This window comes from Akebia trifoliata, chromosome 4 (genome assembly GCF_017979445.1).
Source record: "Akebia trifoliata isolate Shusen 1 chromosome 4, ASM1797944v1, whole genome shotgun sequence".
Lineage (NCBI taxonomy): Eukaryota > Viridiplantae > Streptophyta > Magnoliopsida > Ranunculales > Lardizabalaceae > Akebia > Akebia trifoliata.
In genome coordinates, this window is record NC_141378.1 from 44912222 (window position 1) to 44929508 (window position 17287).

The window sequence follows — 17287 nt, forward strand, 5'->3', positions numbered from 1 at the left end:
TTTGAAAATGTTTTGCCAAAAAGTTTGCTAAAAAGTTGGCCATTGAACGCCCCCCCCATATATATATATATATATTTGAAAGGTTAACAGGGTTAAGATAGACCCAGACAAGCTACAATCTTAAGAAAGAAAATATCCCTACGATCCTTATCAATGATAGAACCGAGGTTACAAAGGAGAACTTCACTATCTATTTCAGGATACACAAGGAAAGGATATGAATAATATTAAAGTGACCTCAAGATTGTACCTCATATCGCACTTCCTGACATGAAAGTATATAGGTACCATTGATGTTTTTCATCGATCGAGATATGAGTGAAAAACATTTATGGTTCCTACAGACTTCCACATTGGAAAAGTGTGATGCGAGATACAATCTTGAGGTCACTCCAACACAACTCAAAAGATACATCGTTCTATACAAATATCCATGTCAACGAGTGAATTTCAAGTCACTTTATCATTAGTCGTCTAGGAATTATAGTAGTTTTGAAGCAACCAAGATTAACACAAGGATTTGGATCCAAAGAATGATGTGTGGAATTATATATATAAGAATCTCATATATAAGATGACTATGACAATAAAGATGTTGATCAAGTCATGATGCCCCGATCATCATATATTGGACAACAAATCTCTATCTCACACAAACCATCCATTAGATTGCTTTCATTCGATGAAAAAAAAAAAAAACTAATCTCCAAAAAGTTCAAGGTTGAACTTTCATTTTTTCAAGAAGAACTTTCATTTTTTCAAGAAGGGGTGATTGTTGCAGTTCAAAATTTATATCGTGTGTGAAAATCAAATAATAATACTACTTAGAAACCTTGACAAACAAGTGTTGAGAAAAGAGGTCCATGTTCTCTAATATCATCGACCACTATAAGAAAGAATTTCTCCGATTTTGGTGACCATCTTTAGAATTTTCGACTTTGGGACTAGTCGTCTATGAAGGGTGTAGAGTTGTTTTGATTATCTATGGTTGACGTGGTAATTATGACATGCCTTTTATTTAAATCTTTTAGTTGGATTACTAATTAAGGATATCTATCTAATTAGAAGAATTATTTATTTGTCAATAATATAGTATTTGTTTCCTATTAGGATTATAAGAAGTCGATCGGTTTTGGAGTGAGTCAAATTCGTTTATTTGTTTGTTTGGTTCTGAGCATCCTTTTCAACCATACCTCAATCCCTCAATGAAATTTGTTGTTTTTCTACCCAAAGTTCTATTAAATAGGTACAATGATTATACCTTATATTGTTTTTCTAATTGAATGCACTTTGATGTGTTTAATCTCCTTTTAAAACATGCCACATAAACACAATATGTTGCTATAAGAATGGAAACTCATTTGCAACTCATTACTAGAAGGAAGTTGAAGATGACTAAATCTAGGAGTATTTTATGCTAGAGATTAAGGATGAGGGCACATGTCAAGGAGTATTTGATCAATTTGAAAAATGTTAGTTGGGTACATGAGTTGTTTAACATTGTATGTTTGGGACATGGTTTTAAAACTCGTTTTGACGTCTTCATCTCCATGAACAAGACTGAATCGTCTCAAACGAGTTTTTCGATATGTTTGAGTCGTCTCATTCAACAATGAGGCAAATGACGAATCATGATTTTAAATCTCATCCGATACGTTTGACTTGTCTATCCATCTCATTGGTGGACGATACCGAAACATATCAGACGAGTCGTCTCAATCTCGTATGAGATATAAAACCATGGTTTGGGAGATGTAAAATTTAAGAAGGGCCAGGCTATTGCACCTACTATCAGTGCTCATTGAACCCAACAAAAGCACATTTTGGACTGGGATGTATAAAAGAAAGTGGGTGCACTAACATGAAGGTCAACCTATTATTAGGGGTGCAACTTAGTCTGAATCAAATTGAGAATCGAACTAAACCGATAGCTTTGGGGTGGTTTGATTCAGTTTGAGACAAGTTGTGGTTTGGTTCCAAGTTAAGAAAATGGAGAATCGATCAATTTAGTTCGGTTCTCGGATCAAGCTTATAATCGAACCGAACCCTTAAAGTAATATATATATATTAATGTATTATGAATTATTTTAAGAGTTAGGACATAAATTAAAGACTTTATTATGGATAAACTAATAATTTTTTATACATAGATTATGATTTATTGTATAAAATCTTGTGTTTAATATTTGTTTTTTCCATTAAAAATATGTTACTTCTAATTTATAATTTATAAAATATTGGCAATCCATTCCATAGAAGTTAGAACCATTAGTTTGGTATCAATGACATTTTGGTTCGGTTCTGATTCTATTTTAGTGAAATCGACCTTTGTCAGTTCGATTCCAATTTGGCCTCAAATTAAATCAAATCGAATTGAAACAAACCAAATCTCACCCCTACCTAGTATCACCTATGCCTTTTGTTTTCCGGTTGAGTTTTCGATCCAACTTGGTATGAGTAATAGTGAATCGTTGGAGTTGAACTAGTTTTAGGGTCGACTCAACGATTTTTAAACCTATTTTCAAATACAACGGCCAATTTCCTCAGGTACTCTGAAAATAGCGCAAGTTAGAACCTCCTATCATAATCACTCTAAATTACGCTCCATATTTCGACCGTTGTCATCTCTCTCTCTGTCTCTCTCTCGCTCGTCTCAATGGTCGCTAACAAGGCTCCTACGATCTCATGTGATCGTAGTCAATGGCAGAAAGTCTTCAATGCTCTCGTACACTTGTTGCGGACCCAACAAACCCAACTCGAATCTCTGGTCAAGGAGAGAAAGATTCTCGAAGATCGGATCCAAATCCAATACGATCGATGGGTTTCCGATGTTCATCTTCTCGAAGAACAAATCTCTCAGGTTCACTCAAGAAACTTTCAAATTCAGAGAGGTTTTTAATCTTTCTCTCAGTGTAATTTGGGGTTTTTAAACTTTTGTTTCTAATTCCTTTTGCAGATGAAGAGGGATCTCCTAGAGGCGGAGAAGGGTCTTTTTTTAGAGGTAGCGAAATCGGAACTAGTGGTCGGATTGAAGCAGAGGGAGTCTCTTCTCTATAAGAACAAATTAGGTCAGATTTTCTTCCCAAATTTTTAGGGTTTTGTTTTTGTAACCATAAGGAAAAAATTTGTAAGATTAAATTTCCAATTATGCACATTTGGATCTTAGAATATAGAAATTTTATCTATATTTTATTATGCTTCATGTCCTGTTTAAATTTTAACATTAAATTGCAATTTTATTTTGTATTTTATGTTTTTCGGGTTTGGCTTGCAATTTTAGCATTAAATTGCAATTTTAGCATTAAATTGCAATTTTATTCCAACGCCTTATCATCAACATTATATCATTATCCATTGTTCATCATCATCGTTATAATTAGTACCACCATCATGTCCATGTCATCATGACCACTATACACATCAGCGTCATTGCCATCATCAACACAATCGACGATGGAAGCATTATTGCCACAATCATGAACAACCATTATCATAGTCATCTTATCTTTATTATTATAATGAGAAAAGGTTGAGTATAAGTGGTTCCAGACCAAAAATTGGATTCCAAAAATGCCCTCACCTTAACATTTAAACTTAATATAATTAGGGTCATTTTGGTCAAAAAACCAAGAAAATTGTGATCAAATTAAAAACATGTTGGTTAGTTTTCAAAATTACAAAAATATTCTTTTTTAATCTTCAAATCTGCGTTTAATTAATATTTTAAATTACAAATAAGCCCTTTAAATACATGTGCATTTCTACATGCCACCTTCTAGTTATTATAACACCATTACTTATAAAGCTGATTGTACAATACTATCTGATCTATTACGATTTACACGAAGAAGATTGAATCAAGTTGAGGCTCGAACTTGGTCACTCTCTTTAAGGCATTTTTTGCCTCTGCGATAAACGAAAAAAGTGTGTAGACAGAGTGGGGATTCTTATTAGCAATTTTAGTTACCCTTATTTTCCTATGTATGAATTATGATTATTTGCTTCAAATTGATATAGGGCCGTCTTTTTTTTTTCCTAAACCAATATGATATAATCTATTGTTAGAGTATTTCTGATTTTGAGGGAATAATTTTATTTTAATTTCTTTTAAAGCAGAACACGCAGAAAGTGAGTTGGAGGACTTTAAATTATGGTTTGACTACCTTACTCGTAAATGCGCTGACCAGAATGTAAGTTGGCACAATTTCTTCAAACTATATTTTGAGTTTTTAATGTTTAAGAGTACCCAATATTATTTAAATTTATCTTGATTTATAGGAAAAATCCAGCGATGAAAACAAAGTAATTGACAAAGGAAAGACAGTAATAGTAGATGATAACCCAAATTCTACGGAGAATGACAAGGGAGAAGAACGTAGTTTGAAGGTCTTGGAGGGCAAACTAAAAAAACTAAAGCGTGCATATGAGGAGCTTACTTCAAAGAATAATTCTGAGGTTTCTGCACTATTATCAGAAAGAAATTTTGTGTGGAATCAGTTTAAGAGGATCGAAAATGACTACACTAATCTCCAAAATTGTAAGCAAATTGAAGTTGAACAAGCAAATGAGAAGATTGAGAAACTTTTAACGAATATGGAACAGTTGCAGTCATCGAAAAATGGGAAGGATGAGACCATTGTTGAGTTAAAAGCTAAGCTGGCTAAGGTTGAGGCAGACAAAGATAAAGGCAATGTAGAAATTTCTAGACTCTCTAAGGAATTAGAGTTTCTAAGAAACTCGAGAAGTGCTTCGGGTACTACACCTGTCTTGAATCGTTGCACAATGGAACCAAGTGCTTGTAGTTTGGAAAGCCAAAAGAATTGCAGGGATAGGAGACCTATTGTGAAGAAAGGGTCAGCTGTATCACAAGCCTCTGATAGTGTGAAGAACCCTCAGAAGGTAAGTCCAAATTGAGTAAAACATGAATTTATTTAAACATATTTTTTATCTCACGTTTTGAATTAATGTCTCTTGGCATCATTTAACATGTCTCGTTGTCACAATCTCTATATGTTTTTATATGCGTACTTTTAATGCAATCTGCTAGACATCCTATGAATTTGAGGCAACAACAACAACAAGAAGAAGGCCTTATCCCCAAGAATTGGGGTCAGCTAATCAAATAATGTTCTTCCATTCCACTCGGTCCAATGGTCTTCTGTGAATTTAGAAATGGTAGAACATTTTATGCATTTGAAGTTAATGTTTGTTTTTATTTTGAACAAGGATAGAGGAAACTTTATCTTGGTAAATAGATGTATAATTATTGGTTTCTTCTGTATGCTTTGATTCTATAAATGAGTAAATAGAAAGGATTTCCAGCTTTCTTTTAGATGAAACAGTGTTTCTTAACCTGGCTTATCAAATCTGTCTTTCATATGACAAACATGCTCCGGAAACTGTAATTTAAGTATAATGTTGGGACCATGTAATTGATAATAATAAAAAAACTACTGAAGATTTGTAGCTAGAGGTTAGTTGATCATTGTTTCACTCTTTGTTTTTCTTTAGAAAATATTTGGGGTGGTCGTGTGCGGCTATCCAACTACCACATAATTTCATTTTTTTTTCTCGGTTCATAATATTCGAAAGAGTTGTGCTGGAGTGACCTCAAGATTGTACCTCATATCGCACATCCTGATGTGAAAGTGTGTAGGAACCATAGATGCTTTTTGACTTGTATCTCGATGAAAATCATCTAGGGTTACTAACACACTTTCATGGCAGTATGTGCGATATGAGGTACAATCTTGAGGTTACTTCAGCATTGTTCTATTCGAAAGAGAAATATTTTGGTTACTTATTGATCCAAATAGGGAAAGATCATGCATAAAGTATCTGAAGGTTTATGAAATTTCCAATCAATTTTTTTTTGTGAACAGGAATTTAGAAGTTCAAAGAGAAGAAGGGGAGTTGAGGCCATTCCCACCAGTTCAGGGACTCCAAGGTTGTTCTCTTCCTCGTTTAAAGTTCCCAAACTGAAGACCTCATCTCCATGAGTCTTGTAACACTCTGCAGGCCCACAATCGTATAATTGTATTTCTTGATGTGCACTCGGCTAACAACTCTAACCGAAATTTGTGTATCCTTCTAAGTTTTATGTATGTAATTGATTCAATTTTTTATTTTTCTTGTTCTGTCCGATTTCCAATTAGTTAGATAATAATTTGGAAGAAATCTTCTATTTGAATTATGAAGCAGGATAAACAACTTATCATCACTTGGTTATTTGGGGTAATTTCTCTTCTTTTATATTGGTATGCAATTATGTGAAAGGTGGGTATTACTATGGTATCACATGCTTTACCAACTCGACATTACCAAAACATGCACCGAAAATTGAAAAATTCCCAATACAGTGAACTATTCAAATTAATTCCAAAAATGATAAGTTACCGTTTTATTGTTTTCGGAAATAAGTGTTTTTTAACCAAATCGGTAAGAAATAAAAGGAACAGTATTGTTTACCATTTTTGTACCCAAAATACCTTTTTTTTATTTAATATTGAAATTACTTAATTACCATTCTTTTTAATTTATATTCAAATTACATTTATACCCTCTTATCTTAATTCGCCAACATTATATAAAATGTTGGTATGAAAAATGTGAATAGTAAAAAGGTTACTTTTGGTATGAAAAATTGAAAAATTACTGTTCATTTTATTTTTAACGTTTTGGTAAAAAACTTATTTTTGAAAATGATAAATTACCATTTTTGGAATTAATTTGACTATATAGTGCACCTTTTTGGGAATTTTACAATTTTCATGCTCCATGTTGGTAATTTACTCTTGTTTTAATTCTATTTTTATAAAAATGTACTCTTTATGAAGGTACCAACTTGGCAAGCTGGTAAGCCTGTCATGTACCCTAGAAAACACATACACATAAACACTTAGGCATTGTTTGAGAATATGGTTTGTTGAGCATAAGCGTAGTTCCTACAGAATCGCTATTTTGCAATGGATTGTTGTTAATCATGCTTAAAAAGTGTTTTTTTGGGTCTAGAAGTGAGGTTTATTGTAATGTCCATAATGACATTTATGTCAAAAAAAAAACTCGAATTGAATGACATGTAAGTACATGTGGTACCAACTAATATATGTCTTAAAAAGCCACTAATAAGTTCATCCACACATGGTTGAATCAATTAATCTGACCTCCACAGAGGTCGAAACCATTGTGAATCAAAGGATGACTTGTAAGAGATCATCACCAGAAGCAAAACAACCAATGCAGCGACACCCCATGGAAATTTCCCAGCTCCAAGAATCGAAGCATTTTCAAAACGTGGGACCCGAAATATATACCTTCGATCGACAGAAATGGATCTTACAATGAGTATTAGTGCGACTGGCAACATGAAGAGGAGTACATGGTAGTTGATCAAAGTGTACTGCAATTGGGCCTTATAGGTCGAGTAGTGGGACAGAGAAAGAAAGAGCACGACAATCGCGGAGATGGCAAGCAATGGTGCTGGAGGAAGGGAGATGGAGGACACGGTCTGTTCTGTCCATCCGCGTTTCCATTCGGGGCCTCTTCTGTCTCTTAAGAACCAAGACATGTCTGTCTCTTTATGTGTGTGTGCACATGCATGTGCTATCTCTTGTGGTGAGCACTCTTAAATCTTAATAAGAAGAGACTGGTTTATGGCTTTATGTATTAATTTATGTATATTTTAACTTTGATATTCCCCCTCTAGGTTTGGTGGATATTTGAGATCACCCTCTCGTGTTTTAAAAATTGATGACATAGCCATTGACCACAGCCTTTGGTGAGAGACTAATAGAAAATTGTCAAAGTAACCTTGCCTTCAATGTCTTGCCAAGAAACCCTTCATTTCAACTTATCTTTCTTTCTTTTGTTTTTGTCTTTGAAATCAATGGAAACAAAATAGGTAAAGATTTTAACTTAGATGACTTTGCCAAAATAAATCGAGGGTGGTTGAAGACGATGTATTATTTTACTTTTGAGGGAAAAATCAACAGTTTGGTCTCTAGATCGCTTCTTGCAATCCATACTATTTGATTAGTTATTCAATTTTCTATTTAATGGCTTTTAAATCAATGGGAAGAAATCAATAAAGTTTTTAAATATGATAACTTTCCAAAATAAATCAAGGGTTTACACTTTTTTAAGGTAAAAAGCAAGAGTTGCAAATTAAATCAAAGTTTCAATCCAAAACATTGAAGAGGTTGGCAATGATGGATTTTTCTTCAAACAAAAAGGGCTTCTAGCAAGAGTTATATACAGATATTTGGGGGGTATACCAAAGTATTTTGCTAATGAGAGGGAGTTTATATGTATTTTCACTGTTGTTATTCAAGTTCTTTTGGGTTTTACTCTCACTTTATATAAGGGTGTTCAAATCATTTTCTATTAATCTCTCATAAAAGACCACGGTCAAGGGATGTTGTCAGTTCAAAATGGCAGGGGTGTGTAAAGTATTTCACCAAAACACAGAGGAGTTAGCATCTAAAAGTATGGATTCGATTTTTAACTTTAAGATTTTGATTGCTTTGGCATAAATGCTGTTGTATGGATTCTTTACTTAGCCCACCATTCTCTAGGACTGATGCCCACGCAAAGTGATGATGCCAAGCCATATTGAGAAATCTAATGTACTTGTTTCTTTTAATAAGAAAAGATTGCAGATGTTGTTTTCTAGGATTTGAGATTTTGAAGGGGTCTTCACTCCAATCTTACTAGTCAAAATGACTCTCCACAAATTCAGCTACAGTGAAATATTTCATAATTACTGTCGTTTTTTACTGCCAACATGTAGAGAGAGAAATTCACTTTTTTCTTTTTCTTCTCCTATTTTCTCTCTCCAAAATATTTCAAAGTAGAGAATCCCAGCTTAAGTGCGTTGGAGTGATTTCGAATGAATTTGACTCTGTAAAATACCAATTGGGAGAGGATAAAAAGCTCGAGCCTGAGTCCATTGGAGTTTCTCTAATATAGTTAGGCTCTCAACCTTACCATATAACCATGTAAGTTGATTTTCCCTCCCCATGGTCTGCCCAAAAGCCTTAATAGGTTCCTTATTTATTTACTACTCATGAGTAAATTGCGCATTGTGGCAAAATAAACACGATTAGGTGCCATATGGTTATAGAATATTAAATTCTAAAAACTTTGAAAAAAGAAAAAAGAAAAAAAAAAAAAAAACAAACCTTTAAAAAAATGACTTATTTTCACCATTGGATTTCAATTTTAAATTTGGGTGTTTAGCAATAGTGCATTTTTAAAGTCTTACATCTAACAAAAAAATATTCTTTCATGATTTTTTTTCAAACCTGATCTAAATTCTAAATCATTAATGTATATGAGCTGGGGTGTTATTTGTAGGGGTGGCAATGGATCAATTCGGTACCGGATCAGTGCCACTTTGATCCGATCCAAATTTTTTTTTAAAAATGTACTCGATCTTATATGATTTGAACGGATTACTGAATATGTGAATCGAATCTGATCCGTTTCATTTCATCCTTAAGCCGAAATTGATCCGAACGCATGCCTTATTTTAAATTATCAATATTCAAAATTGTAAAATATATAAAATGTTAAAAAATATACTTTCCTACTACAAATATAGAGGAAAATAAAAAAGACTAAAACATTTTAGATATATATGTATATATATGAAATTAAGAATATAAAAAAATTTATTGAAATATGTTCGGATCAGCTTAGGGTAGATCCGAATCCGATCTGAAATTATTTCAGATTTAAGATTTCAATCCAAAAATCCAATTTTTCATATTTTTCGGATCAGGTTCCGACATCGGGTATATTTCAGATCATTGTCAACCCTAGTTATTTGGACCAATGTGATAATCCAAATGGCCTAAATGAAGATGATTTGAACTTTTAAATTAGGAGTCCAACTTTCAACAAGGTAGAATAATGTTAGATTGATTTAAACTTGAGGAGGAGTGCAAGGGGATTTTTATGTAATGGGATGCAATCAGTTCTAGTTGATCTTCAAGTAGTCGCTCCCAATTTAATCTCCCTCTCCCTCTCATTCCCCCCTCTATTTCTCTTGATTTTCCTTATCTTTAAAATTTCTTCTTTTTAGATTTTCCAAAGAGTCTAGAAGATGACTTTGGTGTCCCCTTTAACTGTATGTTTTAGGTAATATATTATTTAATTAATTAACATGTTAAAAGTTAAATGTTGATGTGCCAATAGAAGTTCTCCATTTAATTCCATTGTTAGTTTGTCTTGAAATTTTTTTGGTGGGGCAATATATGGTTTGTCCTTTTGATTTCCGGTGTCAAGAGATCTACCAAGAGGCGGCCCAACTCCAAATGGATATGTTGGAATTGGGGTCTAAAGGGTATACAACGTGGCGCAAATTGGGACTGGGAGCAAAGTAAGTATCCTACTACCATAAATACAGGGTATTTATTTCCCTAAATACTTCAAAAATTTACCAAAAGAGAGTTAACATTTTTATTAATAAAAAAAAAAAATCGATTTTGGTTCAGAGTCGTGCTCGAGTAAGATTGTGAGGGACATTTCTGACGTGAAAGTGTATAGGAATCATAGATGCTTTTTATTGAGATATGGATGTTACTTCATCATTATCCTTTTGTTTAAAAAAACTATTTAAAATGCTGGACTAACCAGCGTTTTAAAAACCTGTTAGACAGTTCAACTACTCAAAGTTTTGTAGAAGATAATGAGCAATTCATCTGGTAGGATTATTGTAACTCGTTAGACAATCTAACATTTTAACATATAAATGGTTTCAAAATGTTGGGCAGTCAAGCAAGTTGAGTAGTATATTTTGTAATTTATTTTTTTTAAATAATATTTATTTATTTAAATTAACTTAAATATTGGGATTTTTTTTTGTAATTTTTAGTAAGAACTTTGAAGCACCCATCTTTCTTCAAAATTTTGTTAGAACGCTCCCCTTTACCTACACATTTTCATCTTTATTAAAAAATTTGGTAGAACCCTCCCCTCCACATTTCGGTGAATATTAATGGTATGTTTGGATTGAGAGAAATGGAGAGAAGAGAAGATAAATGAGTTTCTCTCCATTTCACTTGTTTGGATTGTTAAGTGGGGAGTGAAAAGAAAAGAATTAGAGAGAAGAAGAGAAAAAATAAAAGATGAGTTTCCTTTCTCCCCAAAAGTGGAGAGAAGAGAGAAATTGAGAGAAACCCTTTTTAAATATTTTATAATTCCAACTCTACTCTTAAAGTTCTTTTAAGATATTTTAAAATTTCAAAGTGAAGTTCTCTCCTGTCAATCTAAACATGGTGGAGAGAGAAATTGAATTTCTCTTCTCTTCTTTTTACTTCTCTCAATCCAAACATAACCTTAGAGTTGGCCTTCTCTATTTCTCTCATCTTCTCTTAATTTTTGGAGAGGAAGAAAAGCAACATTTTTTTTCTCTCTAATTCTTTTCTCTTCTCTCCCCACTTAACAATCAAAACAAGCGAAATGAAGAGAAACTCATTTATTTTCTCCTCTTCTCTTTTCTCCATTTCTCTCAATCCAAACATAACATTAGAGAAGCTCCTATGTTTTAAAGTTGAAAACATGCCACTTAACTTTGGGCTTCTCTTATAGATTAATGGAAAATGACTTAAAAAAGAGTTAATCAAATTCGTTAGTATGTTACTGAAACATGAATCAATTTGAACCGAACCAATTTGCGGTACAATTCATTATGAGTTCGCCAAATCTAGCGAATCAAAGCAAATTCCATTTTACTTTGAGTCAAAATCCAAAACGGTGTCATGTTCCTATAGCATAGGAATGATTCTACACAATGTGTTTTAGTAGGGGTCTAAGAAACATTGGGCTCTTAACTAAGTTGGTTTTTCTATTTGGCATGCAGCCCAGTATATTTGTTCTCCAATAAACAAGTGTAATGTAGACTTCGTATGTTCCTATGAGAACGAGACACCATTTTGGATTGCAACTCTTTTATTTTAATTGTTTTACACCCCCTCCACATATATTCATAATATTTATGATATCCCTACAAAATTTTAAACTGATAGTATACTCCTTTGACGTTGGCTTTATTATTAAACTAATTAAAAATGACCAAATAACCTCATCTACAACTTATAAATAAAAAAGGTTGATTGTTTCTTCCCAAAATCTATTATATTTGATCTATTTGTACCTTACTCATTATTTCAACCTTCAAACGTCTTCGTCTCTACCTATGCGAATCGAGTCCATTCTCTAGAGACGAAATAAGAATCGCGAACTTAAATTCAAACCAAATGAACCCACCAATCAAGTAGCATAAACCTAAACACCTTTGATTTTTCTTTCCAAAATAGTCATCTTCAACCTGTTGAATTGGATGATGATGATTGTAGGTGATCATGATGACGATGACAATGATGAATAATGATGGTGATGATGATGATGGATTGTTATGATATAATGACAATGATGAATACATCAATGATGACAATGGTGATGGTGAAAAGAGGGCTGTTATGTCATTTTTATTAGTCTATTAGAGAAGACCTAGGTCAAGGTATCATGTAATTAATTTGAAAGTGGAGGGAGGTATACTAAATATTAACGAAAACGCGGGTGCATATTATAAATTCAAAGGTTACGTGTCATGTCAAGCGGAGGGTGCGTATATAATCTGCCTAACATTCGAAGAGAAACCCTAAGAATCGAGAGAAGAGTAGAAACCCTAGTTTTCCTTGTTCATCGGCCATGGCAACTGCCAAGACTGTTAAGGATGTATCTCCACATGAATTTGTAAAAGCTTACTCTGCTCACCTCAAACGATCGGGAAAGGTAAATCTTCACTTCTTCTCTTGTTTATTATATGTAAATTTACGTTATAGTTGTAGATATCAGATTAATATTGAAACTTTGATTTTTTTAGTTTTTTTTTTTTTCTTAATGTATGTGCACAATAATTTTGGGGTTTTAGATTCGTGCTTGTTGATTGATTTGTTCCACATTTTATTTTTATTTGATCTGCTTTTATATTTTTTCGAATGTGAATGTCTATTCTTTGTTCTCAGGATTTGGAGTTTTGTTGATCTGATTACGAATTCTACAGTTTTAATGTCAGGGCCTGTTCGGATGCACTGTAGAAAATTATTTTTTGGAAAAAAGGGATTATCAATTTAATATGATTTAGGGCTATTTGGATGATAATGCCAACATTTGAGCTGTTCTCCTAGGAGTTAGTAATTAACTATTTACTTTATTAGTTCCAATTTGTATCGAGTTTAGCTTGAAGTGTGTCACATACACGCATGCACTGTTTTAAAAGGTCATAATAGAAGAAAATATTATTCATACTCATGGTTTTAAAACTCGTTTTTACGTCTCGTCTTGTCCATGAACGAGACCGAGTCGTCTTGGATCTCGTTCAACAATGAGAAAAATGAGTCATGGTTTTAAATCTCGTCCGATACATTTGACTTGTCTATCCGTCATGTCATATCGGACGAGTCGTCACGGTCTCGGATAAGATTTAAAGTCATGTTCATACTTGTTGGTAAATAAGAGACACGAAAGTTTTGAGGAAAAAATATATATAAATCTGTTAAAGAAGAAGCAAAGAAATAAGGTAAACACGGAATTTATGATGTTTTATAGAAGGTGAGAAAGATATTTACAAACTTGCAAAATAAAAGAAGAAAACTGGAGGCATTGATGTATTGAGAATGAAAACCAAAATTTTCTATTTTTAGTAAGGAAAATTAAGGAAAGATGAAGGGATTATTTTCATACATTGCAAAATGAAGATCACTTAGTGAGCTTAGAAGTTGAAGGAAATGCTTATCTTACATAAGATATATAAGCTATTGTAAGACTGTGTTATAAAAGTGAAAGGGACTTTGGCTCTGGTTAAAATATGAAAGGCTTTCCGACCAGATTGTATCCCCATATAGATACTTGGAAGTACATTGGAGAAACTGTATTTTGTTGGTTTCTTAGGTTGTTTAACAATATTTTTAGATACAAAGAAAATGTTAGATAAATGGAGTACTATGGTATGGGTACCTATTTTTTTTACAATAACAAGTGTGATATGTAAAATTTCACCAATCATTGTGGGGTCAATGCAAGGAGGTTGACTATCAGTGCTATTTTCTTAATTGGGCAATTAATGGTAAAGTTTCGAAAATAGAGACAAATTTGCACATGAATTTACTGACATGGAAAAACATAGAGTCCCATGTGTTGATGTTATGAAAGATGTGTATTGTGGAGCTGTTACTAGTTTTAGAACAATTGGTGGCGAGACGTGCGAGTTTCCACTTATAGTGAGTTTGTACACCAGACCAACATAAAGTCAATATCTTTTTTTGCATTACCAAGGATAGATTAACTCCTTGTATTCAAAGGGAAGCCCCATCCCATGGTATATGTTATTTTTAAGAGGTTCGAGATTGGAGGGAATGAATTTCATAAAATCCAAAAGACTGCTTTCCATTTAACACATAAAAAAGAATTAAATATACTCTACGATTTGATTTACCAGCTGAAGCTGCAGGCTCCCATTTATTGTCAATGGAGACAAAGTAAAACTTACTTTTGCCAATAATTTGGTGATGCTGAACCAACAACATGATCTTAATGGTAACCACAATATATCATCGTAAGAGTTATTTTTAAATCATGTTCTGAAAGAGACCCCAGGTTAGATTTTGCTGACACAAAGTATGTTGGAAAAATCTTTAATGTAAATCTGTTGGTATGAATTGTGCAAAATTTAGGTCTGGTAATGTTAAGCCTTAAAAACTAGGTTTATAAGAAACCCTCATAAATAATCCTAATATTGTAGTGTTAAAATCATATTCTGATACACATTCCAGGTAGGTTTTTGCTAATTTGAAGTGATGTTGTAAAAATCTGCAATATAAATCTCTTGGTATAGTGTCTAACCAGACTAGATTTCAACTTCACTTTAATTTTGTCTGCAAGCGCCACGTTTTCATTTTCTTTTCTTTTGTAAATAGGTGGAGCTTCCTCACTGGACTGATATTGTGAAGACTGCTACATTCAAGGAACTTGCTCCGTATGACCCCGATTGGTACTATATCAGAGCTGGTATGCATGCTTTTGCTTGTTTTTCTTACACACACAGACACACGTTGGTGTTATTCATGCATGGGTTTGTTGGCCCACATCAAGATAAGAGTCTTGGTGAGGACAATCTCAGCGCCATGTAGGTCTCAGCATAAAAATTAGTCTGTTCTATAATTTTTTTACCCTATTGGTGATCCAGAATGTTTTGAATTGCTCCACTTTTGGTGGGGTTAGAAGATGTTTTAGGAGGATAATATCCATATTAGGGGGATTAACACCTTTCACCAAAGATCTCCGTTGAACTCATCTTGATGGATATGTGACCATTAGATATGTTTCTATTAACTTTTTTTTATTTTTTGGATTACAGCTTCCATGGCTAGGAAGATCTATTTGAGGCACGGTATTGGAGTAGGTGGTTTCCGGAAGATCTATGGTGGACGCAAGAGAAACGGGAGTCGTCCACCCCATTTTTGCAAGAGCAGTGGTGCAATTGCTCGGCACATCCTTCTACAACTGCAGAATATGAACATTATTGATATTGATCCAAAGGGGTGCGTCATTGATTCCTTTTTCCTTATTCCATGATTGGCAACAAACACCTCACCATCTAGATTTAAGGCTAATCATGTCTAATACTATGAGTTTGTGGGGGGAATTTTTGGACATCTTGGGGAATTTTAATAATAAAACAGTGCTTATAATTTCCCCCTTTTAAAAGCCCGTAAATCATTTTTTAATAATCTACTGTGTTCTTGTGTAACAGTGGGAGGAGAATCACATCAACTGGCCAGCGGGATCTGGATCAAGTTGCTGGACGAATTGTAGTCGCCCCTTAAAATTATTTGTTCAGCACTGCTAATACACATTGTTCTGTTCTGTTCCGTTCTAAAGGTTTTGCAGGTTTTGTTTTTTGTTGGCATAGTTGTAGAGAGTAGAGACCGTATGCATTTTCTTCTCAATTCTTATTGCAGAGTATCTTGAAAATCAAACATGGAATTGGTTAGGGATTTTGAGTTTTACATTGTTTTGATCTTAGTATGTGTTGGAATGTGGACCAGTACCTTATTAAAGATTTTGATTAAGCCCAGATGCAATTATTATTGTTTATTTTATCCAATGTTTCATGTTTCAGTTTATATTGGGTGATGTTGATGAGGGTCTTGGGCTAGTAGTCTTTGGATCGGGCTTGAATAGGATTGGTACTAAACTGTTCTCAATCCCATAAAAACTTCATTTCATCTGGATCCAATCTGAGCTTGGTCGAGTGGATGAATCAAATTTGTAAAATTCTCCAAATAAGTGATTAGTACCTCTAATATTTTTTTACTTTTAAGAATCCTTTTCAACTTTTTTATGGATTGAACCCCACCAAATAATTGTGGAATCCAAACTTTCGGATGAATGAGTCAAGATCCAAATTATCATATAAACCCACCTCATTTTCTAAAGTTAATTCAGATCTAAATTTATTTTTGTTTTTAATCATTATGCCCATTTATCATTTTATACCTCAAATCCTTATTGAAGAAGTAAAAAAAAAAAATAGAGGCTTAGATGGCCTTTATATAAGAACAGAAAAGTACGAAGGAGGGAAAATAAACACACAAACCACTTTCCATGGAAAGTGACTTTCCATGGAATTTGAAATCTATGAAAAAATTGTGATGGAAAATAGGTAGGGTTGGAAAATCAAATTTTATTGTTTGATTTTATTTGGATAAAATCATGGGAAAATTAAATGAGAAAAAAGAAAAAGAAGGAGAGGAGGAGGAGAAAGAAAGATGAGAGAAGGGGGAGAGGAAGAAGATAAGTGGCGGTGGCGGTGGTGGCGACGGTGGTGGTGGCGGTGGCGGTGGCAATGATAGCGATGGTGGAGACGGTGGCGGTAGGGGTGATAGCGGCGGTGATGACAGTGGTGGTGGCGGTGACGATGGCAACGGAGGTAAGTGAGGAAGAAGATGAGGGGAGAACATGGTAGTGGAGGTGGTGACGGAAGTGAGGGATGGAGATGGAGAAGGAGAAGAAGAAGAGAGAGAGAGGAAATGTGGTGGGAGATGGTGATGACGGTGACGGCGACGACGACGGTGAAGGCAATGACGAGGGTGATGGTGACGATGGTGAGGTTAGTGTAATGGTGGTGGTGGTGGTGAAGAAGAAGATATGATTGTGAAAAAATTGGAGATGGAAAATATGGGTGGATTTCACTTTCCCACCCATATGGGTGGGAAAGTGA

The 17287-nt window shown here is 33.9% G+C and overlaps 3 protein-coding genes across 4 annotated transcripts; 2 read left to right on the forward strand and 1 right to left on the reverse strand.

The window, feature by feature from the left end:
- Nucleotides 1-2573: 2573 nt before the first annotated feature.
- On the forward strand, nt 2574-6254 carry LOC147405223 (uncharacterized). 2 transcript variants are annotated; one of them, XM_086441450.1, is made up of 5 exons: nt 2574-2860; nt 2957-3068; nt 4114-4190; nt 4279-4899; nt 5883-6254. In XM_086441450.1, exons 1-5 carry the CDS (start codon nt 2657-2659, stop codon nt 5997-5999), a joined length of 1131 nt encoding a protein of 376 aa, XP_086297576.1. In that variant the 5' UTR covers nt 2574-2656; the 3' UTR covers nt 6000-6254. The 2 variants fall into 2 exon arrangements, with proteins under 2 accessions (XP_086297576.1, XP_086297577.1); XM_086441451.1 differs by having other exon boundaries at nt 4117-4190; nt 5883-6252.
- Nucleotides 6255-7153: 899 nt separating this feature from the next.
- LOC147405224 (uncharacterized) lies at nt 7154-7567 on the reverse strand. Its single transcript, XM_086437966.1, has one exon. The coding sequence runs from the start codon at nt 7565-7567 to the stop codon at nt 7154-7156; it is 414 nt and encodes a 137-aa protein (XP_086294092.1).
- A 5074-nt stretch (nt 7568-12641) lies between these two features.
- Nucleotides 12642-16166, forward strand: LOC147405225 (small ribosomal subunit protein eS19x). Its single transcript, XM_086441452.1, has 4 exons — nt 12642-12798; nt 14982-15072; nt 15422-15605; nt 15818-16166. Exons 1-4 carry the CDS (start codon nt 12715-12717, stop codon nt 15888-15890), a joined length of 432 nt encoding a protein of 143 aa, XP_086297578.1. The 5' UTR covers nt 12642-12714; the 3' UTR covers nt 15891-16166.
- The last annotated feature ends 1121 nt before the right edge of the window (nt 16167-17287 follow it).

Excerpts from the sequence above, each read along its gene's own strand:
- LOC147405223 (XM_086441450.1), top strand. The coding sequence starts at position 2,657 with ATGGTCGCTAACAAGGCTCCTACGATCTCATGTGATCGTAGTCAATGG. Across the intron at positions 4,191-4,278 it reads GTAAATGCGCTGACCAGAAT|GAAAAATCCAGCGATGAAAA; the intron begins GTAAGTTGGCAC and ends CTTGATTTATAG. Across the intron at positions 4,900-5,882 it reads GTGTGAAGAACCCTCAGAAG|GAATTTAGAAGTTCAAAGAG; the intron begins GTAAGTCCAAAT and ends TTTTGTGAACAG.
- LOC147405224 (XM_086437966.1), bottom strand. The coding sequence starts at position 7,567 with ATGTCTTGGTTCTTAAGAGACAGAAGAGGCCCCGAATGGAAACGCGGA.
- LOC147405225 (XM_086441452.1), top strand. The coding sequence starts at position 12,715 with ATGGCAACTGCCAAGACTGTTAAGGATGTATCTCCACATGAATTTGTA. Across the intron at positions 15,073-15,421 it reads TTGGTACTATATCAGAGCTG|CTTCCATGGCTAGGAAGATC; the intron begins GTATGCATGCTT and ends TTTGGATTACAG. Across the intron at positions 15,606-15,817 it reads ATTGATATTGATCCAAAGGG|TGGGAGGAGAATCACATCAA; the intron begins GTGCGTCATTGA and ends CTTGTGTAACAG.